At 43.0% G+C, this 16,293-nt stretch overlaps 1 protein-coding gene across 2 annotated transcripts in view; it reads right to left on the bottom strand.

The window, feature by feature from the left end:
* Positions 1–16,293, bottom strand: part of SEPTIN2 (septin 2) — a 1,039,523-nt gene that overhangs the window by 284,680 nt on the left and 738,550 nt on the right. For both annotated transcript variants that reach the window (XM_086944012.1, XM_086944013.1), the window contains exon 9: positions 7,138–7,283. In XM_086944012.1, coding sequence (XP_086800138.1) covers positions 7,138–7,283 — 146 coding nt within the window. The remainder of the gene's footprint in view (positions 1–7,137; positions 7,284–16,293) is intronic.

Below are 16,293 nucleotides of genomic sequence, written 5' to 3' on the forward strand. Positions count from 1 at the left end.
GGGAAATCCAAAGGGCACATCGGTTTCCTTTCACAGTAAAGAAATCTCGTCAAGGAGAAGAGACCCTCCCTAGAGCAATCTTAGTTTGTTTTAATAACTTTTTAGCACGAGAGGATATATACGCGTTGGTACGACCAGACAAGAAAGCTACTGCTAAAGATTGTAGATTTTTTGTGAGACCGGATTTCTGCCAGGCCACAGTCTCCAAAAGGTGGCATTTAAGACAATTGATACCAGACTTTAAAAAAAAAGGGGCTGTGGTTTACTTACAGAATCCGGCAAAACTCAAGGTTCTGGTGAAAGGTCAAACTAAATTTTTCTGGTCAGAAATACAAGCTAAAGACTATCTGGACACTTTATAAGGGGGGGATGTGGCAAACTGTATAGCAGAGGAAAATCGGGGAAAATTGGGCGGAAGCCCTCTTTGGTGAAACTAAGAATGCTTTTTTCTTCCTCATCTTCTTCTGTGTATCTCTTTTTCTTCCTTTTAGCTGGCAGTTGGACTTTCCCCCTGAAATATAGCGATAATGGGTTTTTGGTTAGTTTCGACGTCAAGTGCCAGGAGAGGGGAGGACACGGCATACCATATATTGCAGGGACTAATGGTCCCTGGGCCTCATAAGGTGGGAAGGAAGGGTGGGCGGGAAGGTTGGGGTAGGTGGTATGACGGGTAAGGAAAGGGGTTGGGCACAGGACTTTGGTGGAGGGGGGTGAAAAAGACAGCAGCAGACAGACGGATTTAAGCAGATAAGCGATATAAGAATGGAAATACGCGAAAGTGGAAGCAAGGCATTTGAATTTAAGAAAATCGATTGTCTTATTTTGAAATTGTTTTTTTTTATATTGGTTATGGATAGGAAAATAAAGATCTGTACATTAAATATATGTGGTCTTAATGACCCAAAGAAACATCAAGTTCTAGCCAAAATAGAGCAAATATGGCATATTGATATATTGTGTCTGCAGGAAACGCATGTCGCTTGGGCCAATAGAGGGTATCTCAGAAATTTGGGTATGGAGCTGGTAGTATGCTCTAAACAGACTGGCATTAAAAGAGGGGTTGCAATATTTAAAAAAAGGGGGGGTTGGGGAGTGTGTTAAAACCGCAGCTGACAAATGGGGACGCTGGGCTATTTCCGAGTTCAGGATTGGTATATACAAGTTTACGCTCTGCAATGTTTATGGGCCAAATTTGGATGATGCTGAACTGTTTAATTTCCCGAATGTGGAATTGGCACAGTGGACGCTGCCAATGTTAATGTGCGGGGATCTTAATATCAATCTTGAAGTTGGAGTGAATCTCAGATCTAATTATGTCTATACTGGACGAAAGAAGCTCGTTTTTAATGCTCTCCGGGGCTTGATTTTGGATCATGGCCTGCATGATGTGTGGAACTCAAAACACTCCAGTGATCCTGGTTTCCTTTTTTTTCCGCCCCTCACTCAAAATTTGTCCGTTTGGATTATTTTTTTACCTCATCCGTATTGTTGGCCAAAGTTAAAATTGAGATTCACCCCAAACTAGTCTCTGATCATAACCCGATTACATTAGACTTGGTTGTAGACACGGCTGAAAAGGTGGAGCCCCAACAGTGGACCTTTGACAGAAAATTGCTTTTGGATGAGGAGTATCGGCAATTTATAGCTAAAATAATTCAGGAGTTCTTTGTTATTAACAAAGGCTTGGCTGCACAAGAGCTAGTTTGGGACACGTTTAAATCAGTAGTACGTGGAGAAACCCTCAGCTTCTCTAAATTTAAACGTAAAAGGATGTGGATTAAATATCGACAGGAGTTTGACCAGGTCTATATTGCTGAAAAGAAGCTGGCAGAGTTAATAAGGCAAGGAGCAGAAGTAGATACAGTACCAGTGGTCCAAAGGGATCTCACTAGAAAAAGGGCTAGTGCATATGCCATCATTGCCGATCAAATTGCTGAAAAGTATGTACAATATAAAGAAACAGCATATGAGTTTGGAGAAAAAACGGGTAGAGAGTTGGCAAAAATGGCAAGAGAAAAAGCGGTTTATAGTGATATCCCTAGAATTATAGATTTAAAGGGGGTTCTGCAAGAGACCAAGGAAGGCGTCTTGTCTTTTCAAGAATTTTATCAGGTGTTATACAGTGATGAGACCAGCCGGGTGAACGCTGACGAATACTTAAAGGATGTGATTTCTGCAACATTGTCGGAAGCTAAAAAAACGATATTGCTGACACCACCTGATTGGTCTGAAATTGAAACAGCAATAATGGGCTTGGCTATGGGCAAGGCTATGGGCCCGGATAATATCCCTTTAGAATTTGATAGGACTTTTCGGAATTTGATGAAAACGGAATTGGTAGAAGTTTGTCAACAAGCATTTCTCGGGATGGCCCCTCAGTCATGGTCTAATGCCACGATAGTTGTGTTAAAAAAGAAAGGTAAAAAGGATACTGAAATGGGGTCTTATAGACCCATTTCATTATTAAACTCAGATAGTAAAATCTATTCCAATAGCCAATAGGTTAAATGATATGATGCCAGATTTAGTTTCTTTAAGACAGCACGGATTCATACAGCACAGAGGTACTACAGATCATATAAGGTGGATAATTTCTTTATTGGATTGGGCACAGGGCACTAACTCCCCTGTCGGTGTGGCCCTGTTGGACGCTGAAAAAGCGTTTGACAGGGTCTCATGGAGTTTTATGTGGTCTGTCCTTGTAGGGAAGGGGTTTCCGCTGGAATTTATCCGAGCTATTCAAACATTGTACCTAAATCCATCAGCTGTTATTAGGGTTTCTGGGAAAACATCAGGGAAGGTGATGATAGCAAGGGGAACTAGACAGGGTTGTCCTTGTTCCCCCCCTGCTGTTTGCACTATATATTGATCCGTTTATTTCCACCTTGGAGAGGAATTGCTTAATTAAACCTGTGCAGTTATTTACCCGTGATTTTAAAGTCTGCGCGTACGCAGACGATATTGCGATATTGACATCAGACATTAGCACTGCATTACCTAATATTATAGCGGAAGCTGAAAAGTTTGGCCAGTTATCCGGTTATAAATTAAATGTTGGAAAGACACAATTTATTCACTCGGAGACCGGACGTCCCGAGAAAATTAAGTTTGAAAGGAGACAATTTATTTAGGCATAAATATTACTACTAATATGGAGGATATTATCCCGATAAATTTAGACCCAGTCATAACCTCATCTATCAAAATATTAGAGAGAATAAATAAACTAAAGCTCTCACTCTTCGGCCGAAGTAATGTTTTAAAAATGCTTATTTTTCCTACGTTTTTTTATCTATTTCGGGCTATCCCCTTTCTTATATCTAACTCTTATTTCTCCCGAATAGAGAGAATGTGCTCACAATTTCATTGGGGGTACCACCGGGCTCGGAGAGCATTTAAGAGATGTACACTGCCCCGAGAGAGAGGAGGTTGGGGTATCCCAAATTTTCATATATATCACTGGATAGCGATATTACAGCATAGGGGTTTTCTTATTTACCAGAAGATCCAACAGAAGACTTTGCTGCCCCATCTATTTATGAGATGTTACTAGGTACTGAGGCAAAACAATGTTTAAATCGTATTATCGAACCAAGTTACTATAAAAAAAAAATGTAAGATTCTCTATTCTGCATATGTCATTTGGAGAACAACTAAAAGAAGATTAGGAATAGGTCCACATATTAATTTATATACCCCTTTACAAAATTGCTCTCTCTTACCAGACATATTTAAGGATCAGGTGATGTCAAGGTGGCATAACTCGGGGATCCGTAAATTAGGGGATTTATTTCAGGGGAACCATTTTGCTTCTTTTGATTATTTAAGGGAGGAGTATAGGCTGCAACGTACAATTTTTTTTAAATACCTTCAAGGACGTAGTTTTTGCGATCAGAAAATATCAAATAACTTGATTGTACTAGGAAAAATTGTGATTTTTGAGGCTATTGAAGATAGGCAAAAAATTGGATTTTTTTATCAATTACTGCAGGAAAAGATAGTGGACGATATAGAAGCTAGGGAAGCAAAATGGCAAAACAAATTAAGCACTGAGTCTATTGATCTGGAGAGAAGTATAGAAATGGCCACAAATTGATTACTGAATGGATCATTGATTAGCCAACATTTTATGTCCATTTTCGAAATGTATTATACGCCAAGCAAATTGGTTAAATGGAATTCGGGGAGAGGAACAAACTGTAATCGCTGTGGCCTATATGCAGCCGATTCTGCTCATATGTTTTTCTATTGTCCTAAATTGACTCAATTTATATCTGAAGTAGAGTCTTAATCTGTATAATAACTTGGGCATTTTAGTAAAGCTAACGGCACCATTGGCTATTTTTGGATGTAAAAAGAGCAATAGTTATAAGATTTCAGCTTTCGACGAAGGCTTTATTTTCATATGTATGGCTGTATACTGCTCATGTATTACATCTCAATGGTTAGATGAGAAATCACCAAACTTTATTAAATGGCAAACTAAAATACTGTCTATCTACTATCTAGAGACCGCACTGTATAAAATCAAGGGCATAAGGAAGAAAACATTTGGATACAAATTATCTTCTCCTATCACTAACTGGTTAGCATCTTAATGGAATTTTCTAAATATTTCTGTTATTGAATCTTATCTGGTATTCTTTTTTCATCATTTCTCTTCTGGTCTTTTGTTTAGCCTAAAGTATTCTGATGATGTATCTGCATGAACGTTCTTAGTACAAAGCCGGGGTATGTTTATTGATATGTATGATGTCTCTTTTTTTATATTATTGTTCTCCTTATTTTGTTTTTTGTCTGTTTACAGTCATAAAATAAAAAATAAAAAAACACAATAGGTAAGTAACCTGTTCTTCTAATGGATACTTCTAACTGCAGATTACTCACCATATGACTAGATTTCAAAGCAGTATTCCCCCCACCCCCCACCTCCATGTGATGAGACTGAGGAATGGCTCAGAAATAAAAACCTGCAGGAACAAATGTTCAAAATCCCAATCAGAGCTAACCCGAATGTCAATGCATTAGGGCTTCGTGATTATTTGCACTGGTGGCCAAGTAGTTGCCTCAAAAATATCCAGATGGGAACCTAAAGTGCCTAAATAGTGATAGTAGTCTTAGCTCTGGTGAAATAACCATCAAGTCCTTCCGGAGGATGCCTCTAGCATATCCTAATAGAGGACAATTTATTGCGAGATGGTCCATTTCTGCACTGTTTTGCCATTCTTTGTCCAGAGAACCCCACAATCAGCTAACTCTCCACCAGATGTTCTTTGGTGCAATTGAAAAGCGTTGTGCTCTATTGGGGTCCAAACAATGGAGTTTTCTTCCTTTCTCGAATGATGAGGCGGAGCAAATAAGGTCTGACATTCACTCAATTTGACAGCAGAGATATAAGCTAAGCCGAAAACGTACTCGTAGTACAAATATATCCCAAACAAAGTGAATAAAAGCCTTAAGGAACTCAAGGGGTTACTAACGCCCGACAAAAGTAACTAGATTGGCTTCATTGTAGATCGAGACGACCTGTAAAGAACACAATAACGAAAGAAGAACTTACTCTCATCCTTTGGTGTGCTTGCAAGAATTAAGAGCAGACCAATAATGTGATCCAAACTGAACCTGGTCTTCTCCAGCAAGAACAAATTCATGAATTCATTGGAGTACCTGACAGGCTTCCAAAAGTTGGCCAGTCACCTGGAAAATTGAATGAGCCCGCTAAGCTTTAATCCTGTGTAACTGGAAGATCACATTTATTTCAAAGCTTGTCACTCGGTATACTATCGAACAGTTCCACTGTACCTTTGTTAATATTTTTTACATTCAAATTGGATGGGAGCAACAAATATTCTAGATTCGGGATTGGAGTAGCACGCTGTGAACATTCATTTCCGTTCTAAGCAAGGGGAATTACAGCACCACATTGCCCATCTAGGGTAACTTTTATTGCCCCTGCGACCTCTATATCTCATACACAGGCAGGCCATTTTCGGCTACTGGGCAGGAAAGTGCAATCGTACCTGGAATATCTTGAGGAGGAGGATTCTTGAAAACAAACAAATAATGACATGGATCCAAGAAGCAATGAGTTTCTCTTTGGGGCATCTGATCTTTTTGGTTCTGCAATTGTTTTTGTTAAGTGCTTCCCAGACATAACTTTGCCATTGTTGTGGACTTCTAGCACCTAGTTTTTTGGGGGGAGAAAATGTGACTACACAGAGAAAGTAGGCTTACTACCTAAGGAAATACATTTGTCTAAATTGCTAAGTGTGGAAGTCCTTCATGGAGTTCTCATAATCCAGGGCATGACACCCTTCTTTGTCTGCCACTGTAATATACTAATATGTAGATTATATCAGAGTAAATTCTTGCGGAAACCAGGGAAGATAGATCTAGTAGTACTGAGTCAAACTGTAGCTCCCTTTTCCCACGGGAGCGAAGAATATCAGCCTGTATATCTAAGAAAAGTTTTCTACCCGCCAACCACTCATGCCATTTGTCTATTCCCAGAGAAGAGTCTGTGCCACAATACACAAGCATTTTTGTCTTTTGTGTACAGCAGCATGGTTGTAGTGCGAATTGCTTTTATCAGAAGCACCCCATTCCCCAAATAATCAAATACTGGGCACATTTTTTCAATTCATTGTAATCAATTCGGAATGATAGGTTCACAATTAACATGGTTTAAGAGGTGAAGTGGCTAAGCAGAGTAATTACACAAATATAGAATAGATCTATAAACAAATAGCTTATGAAAGAACCTTATATAACCATTTAATACAATGAAGGAAAAAGTACAATGAACTCTCTTTGTCTCTCCGCAGACATAAGTAGAAAACATGTCTGCAAATCTAATACCTTAAGTGCATCTAATTAAACGAAGTGGGCACTCTTAACTGGAAATGTTACAACAGACTGTAAAATGTTTAAGTAAAATGTAGCAAGTGTAGCTTCACAGTAGTTTACATACTTTCACCAAGCAAACAGATGTCACACTAGACCTGCCACTTTAACTGCAATCCTACAGCCAAACCGCACCATTGCAACATTAGAGCACCACTGCACTCTCTTTGACACTACTTATAAATTATTTCCTTCGGAACTGTTGATTTTGTTTAAGAGTCTAGGTGTGCTTACATCAGCATTGTCCTCAGCTTCAAAAAGTCGTTGTGCTCTGGGTTTTCCACTTCAACAACGCCCCAGGGGTAAAGTCGACCTCGAACCTTTTTACCTTTGGCCTCAATCAACTGGTTGGAGCCGACCACAGAGAATGGAATACTGGCCTAGAAGAGATTAAAAGATTAATCTTGATGTGTCAGATTTGAACATATGTGATTACACATTCTGGCCAGTGGACATTGTCTCAGACTCTTGGTACTTTGAGAACACTCAGATTGCATCTGATCGCAGTAGAACTACTGAAAACATTGTACCAAGAAAACACTGCAGGTTTTTTTTAAGCTCATATGTGTGGGTACCATTGATAATTAATTAGAAAGAAGCTTCAATGAACAGCCACAGAGCTTTAATAGTGACAATTCAAAACGAAACAATGAACAGGGGTTTGAATATCTTTCTTTCACAGGTAACCTTTAGGGAGATAAAAAGGCAGAGTCGCCTCAAGCCAGAACTCCAGGTAAAAGCCGTTTAATCCAGGCACTGTGTTAATTAAGCAGCTCAATTACTGGTAGCAACCATGACCAATGGTTACTGTCAAGTAGTAATGGGATTTAATAATAAAAGCAAAGTATTACAATAACATTTAGAAATAACTGACTTTCAAACAAGGTAATGCAAAAATATATTGATTTAATGGAATGCAATCCTAGGTTTGCATAATGTTTTGTTCAAGAATCACTTTAAAATCACTCTTCTGCCATTTAATGCTTAGATTTGGAATGTAAAAATACCTTGACTGACTCCTCATTACATCCTTATAAGCCCACAAAAGACTGGAACACATACTTAATTTAATTAAATTCACCCCTTCACCTTTATGATAGATGTGCATTACTAGGCTAAAGTTGACCCTTCTCTTCCACTAAGTCCAGTTGCTGGGATAGTCACAGGTAAATCCGCAACCAGAGTGAGTTGCAAATTTATTATTACAGGCAAGTGACACTTTACACTATCATAACATACTCTACTGCAGGTTTACATGCTATACATAAGAATGCAAAGCAGCAATCCCATCTTAAGTAAAGCAGTGGATGAAGGGAAACATAAGGAGATTATCCTCTACTTTGAGTAGAACTGCCTCGGACCTAAAAGACTTGTGGACAGCAGCCAATTTATCTGGCAACGCAAAACATGGAAATTGCCCTCCCAGGCAGTGGATTGTTCAAGAGCACCCAATATAGGTCTAGTTGAGTGAGGCAGTTTCATGCAGTGTAGCACATAACTGCTTATTTATCTAGGTGACTGAAGAGATTTCTCAGCAGCATTTCGTGGGCTGGTAGAAAAACAACATTTAAACTGATTCATAAGAAAGGTGGTACAACTTTCATCTTTACACACACCTGCAAATATGATGCGTTCAGTAACGGTCAGAGGGCAACTTAGTTTAAGGGAGACTCCTTCTATATACCTATCACCAGGTGCAAGACTTCATCTGGAATTTATTTGCAGCACTACAAATTACCCGGGCCAATTGACTCCAGTCACAGATCTGTAGGGCTCCATAGTTTATGATGTCATGGATCCCATATAATGCTATCCATACTGGTGAAGACAGTAACATTTATTACTTCCATGCCATGTCGGTGTGAGAAAAGGTTACAATTTGAGATTAATTGAGGCGAAATAAAAAATACAAAACACAGAATTTAACACCCTCTGGAGAGGTGTTAAGGAATCTGGGTGAAAATACCTACCCATCAAACAAAATATAATTGAAAGAAAGGAGAAAAGTAGCGAATAAGTTGATTACTTTTGGTGACACCTTATCTAGTAGGGTCTCTATCTAGTGCACATTCCTTACCTTAAAATTATCCTCACGCGTCAGTCTGGAGACAAACCTTTTCGTAAGCAGTACACCTGAGCGCTGATAGGTGGTGTCGGTCAGCTCCACTTGGTGTTGTCAGCGTGGGACATGCCAGAAGTGATATCCACGGCACCTATATAGGTGCCACCCCAGCGCGTGGATGCTAATTTCTTTTCACAACTTTGTAGGCCAGGACCTCAAAGCCACAAAAGAACACAGACAACTGGTGTGGAAAACTAGGGCCATGAAAGATGAAGGCCCTGTCCCTAGAAATCAGTTCGCAAAGCAAGGAGGATGGGTGGGACGGTAAGGAACTTGCACCTATGTAGTCTTTCTACCAGATAAGGTGCTACCTAAGGAAAGTAACTTGTTAATCTGATAGAGACTTTTAGACGCAGATTCCTTACCTTAGGATAGATACCCAAGCAATACCTACCCGGAGGTGGGTCTGCAAAACAATTTCACACCCAAAAGTTCTGCAGGAGTGAACGGGCAAAGTACCCGTCCAAACAGACCTGACTGCACACATTCACAAAATGCAGCTGCCTGGACAGAGAGGTCCACATTGCTGCCTGGCAGATGTCCAGGAACAAGACTCCGCGTGCCAACAGTTGTCACAGCCTTGGCTTTGGTGGAATGACAAAGCACGCCTTTAGGGGCTGCTTCTTGGCCAAGGATAACAAATTTTAATGCAGAGCACAATAAATACTGACTTGGTCTTTTTCTGCACAGGCTTTCTCCTCTATGCTCCGACATACCCCACAATATCATTTGGAGTATAGCATTCTATGGGCCTTGTATCGTTAATTGTTGTACGATTTTTATAAATGGCAGGCTCGTAGTGCTGGTTATTTCCTTTAGCCTGACTAAAATGGGTGCCGAGAAAGCTTGCCCAGATGTCCTCTGGGATGTTTAATGAAACGCCGTGGTGCGCAGGTCTTATGAATGCATTTATTGATTTCCAGAACCTTGCTCCATCGTTCCGTTTGATATCGGAGTGAAGTCTCGCCCATAAATTGTCCTCAGCTGATTTGTGTGCTTCCCATTTTAGTTTTTTTAGTGTTGATTTTAGTTTTCGTAGTTGGTCTTGCTTTACGGTGTCCATGGGTTTCTGTTGGAGTTCTCTCATTGTACGGTAGATTGAGGTCTTTGTGTCTTTAATTTTCCCTATGTCTTCTCGAGAGAATTTGCAGAAACTTACATCCCCCAATTGTGACTGCGGCTTGGGTCTTGTAGCATACATAGACATAGTACTTGTAAAATGTTCCCATTTCGTAATTTCACTATGCCCGGAGCGGCTCTCGAAGTGCTGTTTTGCCTTTTCCACTAGCGTTCCATCTGTTGCTGATGAATATTTGATTTTTTTAAAGTTGATGGTTCGGGTTAACTCTTTTGGCACTTTTGATCGCTCAAAGTTCGGCTTTATGATCTTGATGATAATTTCTTGGGGGCAGTGATCGCTATCCCCACTGCAGGCGATCCGGTATGATTTTAAGGACTAGAAAAAGGGTAATGATATAAAAGTATAGTCTAGAATGCTTCTTGTTTTTGTTGTGTGAAAGGTTGCGGCTGGAGGATTATCTCCAGAGGTCCTACCGTTGAGGGCCCTGATGTTAAAGTATTCCAGATCTTATAGTGTCCTGTTACCTAGTTTGGTTTTTTGGGATATCTGTGAGGTTACTTGTGTTGGGATGTCCCAAATTGCATTTTGAATTAGTTGTACGTCTTCCTGCGTCGCGCCCATGAGGTTATGGTTGAAGTCCCAAGTAAGAACAACATTTGGTGTGGGTCTTTCCCTTATATGTGTCTCCATAAAGCTACAGAGGTCTTTAGCTGCTTTCCCTTTCCTTCTTGGGTTAATGTAGGCATTTATTAGAAGGAAGTCGGTTTAAGTAATGCCTTGTTTGAGTTGTGGCAAGCGGATATTTACAGCCAGGGCGGCTGTAGAGGATGGCCAGTCTTCTTTTGCCGTCAGTACACTTGTAACCAGTATGTTGGTTACTAGGCCGCCTTTGGAATGCCCATATTTTGCCGTCCTACTTGCAGCTGAGTAAAAACGTAAGTAACCATGGAGGTTGGGGGGGGGGGGGGTCTGCTAGCCATGTCTCTTGGAGTGCCACTATATCGAATTTTCTGATATAATTCATGAAATCTGAGTCAGTTATTTTGGAAGCCAGGCCATTGATGTTCCATGAGCATATTTTTAGTGAGTCGTATACGTCTTCCTTTGGCTTGTGGCCGATTTGTCATTCGTTATTGTTTAGTGTTCTAGCAATCCATCCGGAGTCAAACATTCCAGGTATTTGTGTGTGTTCATCTGCAGTAACTCCGGTGCTATTAATATGTTGATCAATTTTGTTCCCTGGTCCTACCGCTCCTCTGAGGACCGAGTTTTTATGAGTTTTCATGATAGCTGGAGCTGCTGCTTTTTCCACCAGGACAAGAATGTCAGGGTACCTTGGTATGACATAAGGTTTTATTGTGATCCCCCAGCTTTTAAAGATGTCAGCTTCTGGCAAATAATTTTTGTGAAATTGCCAGTGTTCTCCAAGTTGCTTTTGTTTTTTCTTTGCCTGTATCCTCGTCGGCTACAAATTCGATGGATACCAGGTCAGAGCTTTTTAATTCTGTCAAGGATGGAATATGGGATAGCAGTCTTAAGATGTTACCTCTGTTGAGAGTGTTGTGTCTTCCTTGCGACGTGTAGTCCGGGTTAAACCAGACAGCGCCTGTTGGGTTTTTTCGTTCTCCTGCTGTTGCACTCTCTATTATTGGTTGACTAGATCCCATAACCTCTACTCGTCGTGTTGAAGTTGTTTCCGGTTGACTTGAGATGGGTGCGGTGACTCTTAACTGTCGGCCAAGTATATATTCTTTCGGTACAAACGGTTCCGCGTATGATCGTTCGTCTGACCGTCGCTTAACCTCTACTAGTCGTGCTGCAGTGGTTTTGACGTTGTTAGTGCTACTTGTGGTTATTCTTAGTTCTTGGCCAGAGGTGTGATGGTTCCTTAATGGTGACCCGGCTAGATGGGGAATTTCGCAAGGTCTAGAGATGTTACACGTGAGACCCGGTGTCCCCATAATAGCTGAGTCTACTTCTCTCCTTGCAGTCAATGCACCTTCCATAGTCATTGCTGGATAGCTTACTGGCAGCCATTTGCCTGTCTCTGCAGTAGCTGGTCCTCGATTGATCCCAGACTGTGTTCCCTTAGTGGGCCCATGATTTTTTATTTGCTGGCGGGCCGGGCTAGGCTGCATGCTGCTTTTTTGTGTTTGTTTCGCACAGGAGGCAGGGGTTATGTTGCTGGTTTCATCCAGTTGGAGACATGAATTTTGTGTTCCTCTTCTGGGCTCTTTTTGAGTGCAGAAGCTATGTGGTTCCAGATTTGTTTTTGTTTTACTGTTGACCCCCAGCCCTTTGGTGATGGTTGCCTTGATCGGGGTCTCAGGTGTGCCGATGACTTCATCGGATTCTGATGGATACGTGGCACCCTCGGGATGTACTGTGCTTTGTTCCCTGTTCGGTATGTTCCCAAAGAGTTGTAGAAAACCATTGCGTTGCAAATCGATTTTATGTTTCCTGCCTTTGCGTTTTTTTGCTCGTCTTTGTTTGGCGTTCATTTTTGGGTTTGTTATTTCTTCCTCCGCATTGTCGGGGAATTGAGGTTCTGTGTTTCCTGTTTCCCTGACCACTGGAGTTGATGCTTTTGTCGGTGCGGGGGCCCTTGAATTAGGGTTGATTTGTCCCTTGCTCCCCGGCACCTCTTTGGTCATTGGATGGTTAGTCGCAGCCACGAGAGGGCTGGTACAGGAGTTGCTTTGCCTGCACATGGGTGTTCTTCTAAGTTCTGTGCACAAATCGCTCATTATTGTTGGTAAACTCGACAATTTGTCGATTATTTGGCCGCATCAGCATCCTTCATTATAAGACCCAGATACTTGGTTCGTCAATGGCAATTTATTCTGAAGAAGCGTATTGAGCGTGCCCAGCTTCCCATCAATGGCCACCACAAATACAGCCAGTGTGTCAAGTAGCGACAGTTGAATGTCCATTTTGTCAGATTGGTAGTTGAGGGCTTCTACCAGGAGTTGTGTTGTTTTGAGCAGACTACTCCACGTGTTTTCCTGATTTGATTGCTTCGAGGTTTTGTCCTGATTATCCACGGACGAGGGGCTTTTTTGGACCACCTCTGGAGCCCCCACGTCCTTCGCTGGGTGATCCAATGAGGCATCATTTATGATGATCGGTAAGGACGTATTCATACTTGTTTCACTGCTGCTTTTGTCTTGGGTATATGCTGCTACGAGGTCTTCCCACTCTTCCTTACCCAGGTATGAGGATATTTCTATCACGTCTAGGGGCGAGGTTGGTGGCCTGTGTGAGTGTGCAGTATCCTTCCCTGGCCTCATCGTACTGTTGTGATCAGTTGTACGTTCAGAATGTGTTAGAGTTTGATTCCCAAGAGTTGAGACATTCTCTTCCCAGCACTCCTTTACGTCTTTTCCACTTGCCCCATTGTGGTTGTTGGGGTCTTTTTTTGGTATTTGGATTTCCGACGTACAGTTCGTAGTGCGATGCGGAGGTTTGTCGGCATCGCTGACCTTACCAGATGTTATCCTCTCACATAGTTTATTGCTAGCAGTACTGCTTTTGTTATTGTCGTTTGCCCTGTGCACTTGGATAAGGTTTGGTTCTAAGACGATTTTCATACCGGACGTTGCCCCTTTAGTTGCGACAGCCATTGTGAAATTGTTTTTATCACCCTGAGGGGTTGATGTCACTGGTAGTGGTTCTCTGGCTTTAGAGATAGGGCTTCTCTTGCTGTTGTCGTTGGTTGCTGAACCTGTATTGTGCACAGACACTGTCTGACAAGTCTGGGAAGGTTCAATGGGTTCCTGTAGGCCTGAAGATTCATTGATGTTGGAGAGTGATGAATCCCCCGCGTTTTTTAGGAAGTGAAATTTTGTGAAAATTTTTGGTTGAAGCATTGCAGGGTTGGGCTTTGTTTTGCTGCTCTTCTCTGTATTTGCCGGTTGTTCGCTGCTCGCACTGATGGAATCAAATTTGGCGGTTGCTATGTCAATTAGTGAATCTTCACTCTGAGTTAATTGCCTGGATTTACTTGTTTGATCTTCTCTTGTCCCCTCGACTGCTTTTGGTGATCTTTTGCGTTTGTTTGACCGATTGTTTGTCCCTCCTTTACTAGTGGGGCATCCACGAACCCGCCCTGATCTCATGTCGCCTTTCCCTGCAGCCTGCTCTGACTCCGCGCCAGCTCCCAAACGTGCTCCCAAGCACGTCTACCCCCCGCCAGAAGGGAGGGTAGGGGCAGTATCGAGGAGTAGGGTGTTATCCAAAACGTTGGTAGGTGCAGGTTTTGGCTGAGGCAAGGTCAGGGACCGCGCAGGCTCTGCGCCGCAACCTTCGATTTGGCAGTTCTACAGTTCTTGGCCGGCCTCTTGTACTTCAGTGCTACAACCCTGACCAATACTGACTCTACCCCCCTCCTGCTGATGTCGAAAGCCCCTAAGGGAGGGGGGGGGGGGGGTGTCTTGTCAGCCCGATGCACAATACTGGGCCGTGGGGTGAGCTGCTGGCTGTGGGGCGGGCGGGGGACAGCTATAACAGTGTCTCTATCAACCCCTAGGCGCCCTTGCTGGTTTCACTCACCGTTGCGATGCTTGCTAAGGGGGTGTTTGCCTCTTGGCCGCTCACTGCTTCACAGCTCCACGCGAGCCCGAACCCAGGAAGCCCCCAAGGCGGCGTTTTTACTTCGATTTTACTGTGTCCTTTGTTGGCGTTTAACCGGCGGGTAGCTCCTCTGCTCCTCCGCTCCTCATAGGTTGTGCTCTGCAGCTCTACTGCTCCCAATGCACTGTTCACTGATGGTCCACTCTGTTCACCGTTCTCCACTGCGGCTCGTTACTTTGTATGACGACCTCTAGTGACCTCTAGTGAGGTCCGAATCAGCTCGCAGCGGCGGCTCGCGGGGTCCGGGAGCAAACGGCCGGGAGAAGTTTTGCCTTCCTGACGCGAGCCAGGCGGGGGCAGGCAGGAATGCCACTAAAACCCCCCCCCCCCGAGGGACCCCCAAGGACTTCAGGAGGCTTCAGTGGGGCTCAATGAGACTTGCCCCCGCTGCTCGCTGTCTCGCTGTTCGCCGCTGTCTGCTGTCCGCCCCAGGAGGAATGGCAACTGGTGTCTGGCGTTTGCGTTCGCCGTATTTCTCTGTGGGGGTCAAATGGAGCTTGGCTCTGCTGTCTGCCTCTTTTCTGCCTCTTTTCTGTTGCTCCCCGGCGCTTCCAGCCGCTCACAGCTCATAGCTTTATGTCCCACTGAGCTATGAGAAATGGTGTTGGGGGAGGAACATACACAGGCACTTCAGAAAACCCCTCACAACTGGTGATTAAAGAAAGGATTGATACAGCAAACATAAAAAGGCTGGACGGACTAACAAACAACCCTAAACTGTGCCCACTGCAACGTCTTACTTAGCCAACGTGAAAACATATCAGAATGTTTGGCCTGCAGAGCGTCAAGTTGACTGACACCACAGCAGGAAACACACTTTTCCCAGTATCAGGCGTAGATTGATGTCATGGATGGATGGATGGCTCGCAAGGCTCAGTCAGAAAGTCAAAAGAAACGCACTGCTGCAGCTCCATAAATGGAAGTGTAGATTGTGCATATTCAGGCGTAGGAGCATCCCATGTTAGAGACTGGTGGTCTTTCTAAACGGGTAGCCGGATCGGAGGATCAATGATCAGGCTCAGAAACCCAAGGTATTACTATCTACTGGGCTATTAAGATGGCATGGACCCAAACAGTACTTTCTTTCTTCAGAAAGTAATGCAAGAGAGGAAGTTGTGGAAAGTCTACAGAAGAGCAAGAGGTTCATCCCAGAGGGAATGTGTCTCACAGGTACTTTTCTGAAGGAAACTCCAGTGCGCAGAAGCTTAGACTCTTGTGATGGAAACCCTCTGCCGAGGGCTCAGGTGGGACTAAAGTCTTATTCATGGAAAACTCCGAGCAGATCAAGAGCCTGGCCGTTGGCTGGATAGTGGTCCGTGACTTCATTATGGTGAACCTGTGTTAAACAGCCATTATCGAGTTATCCCAGCCACCAAAGAGGATAGTATAGGGCAGCAGGACAAACTGAAGATGTTCTGGCTGTAAACCGTAAGCAACACCAGAGGGACTGGAGCATGGGCACTTTATGACAAAAAAACATTGGTTCACAGAAAATCGCATGGATGAGGAGGGAATAATAGGTATGGAGAATATGAAGGGCAAGGCATTGCCCCTT

Source organism: Lissotriton vulgaris, chromosome 11 (genome assembly GCF_964263255.1).
Source record: "Lissotriton vulgaris chromosome 11, aLisVul1.2, whole genome shotgun sequence".
In the NCBI taxonomy this organism is placed as follows: domain Eukaryota; kingdom Metazoa; phylum Chordata; class Amphibia; order Caudata; family Salamandridae; genus Lissotriton; species Lissotriton vulgaris.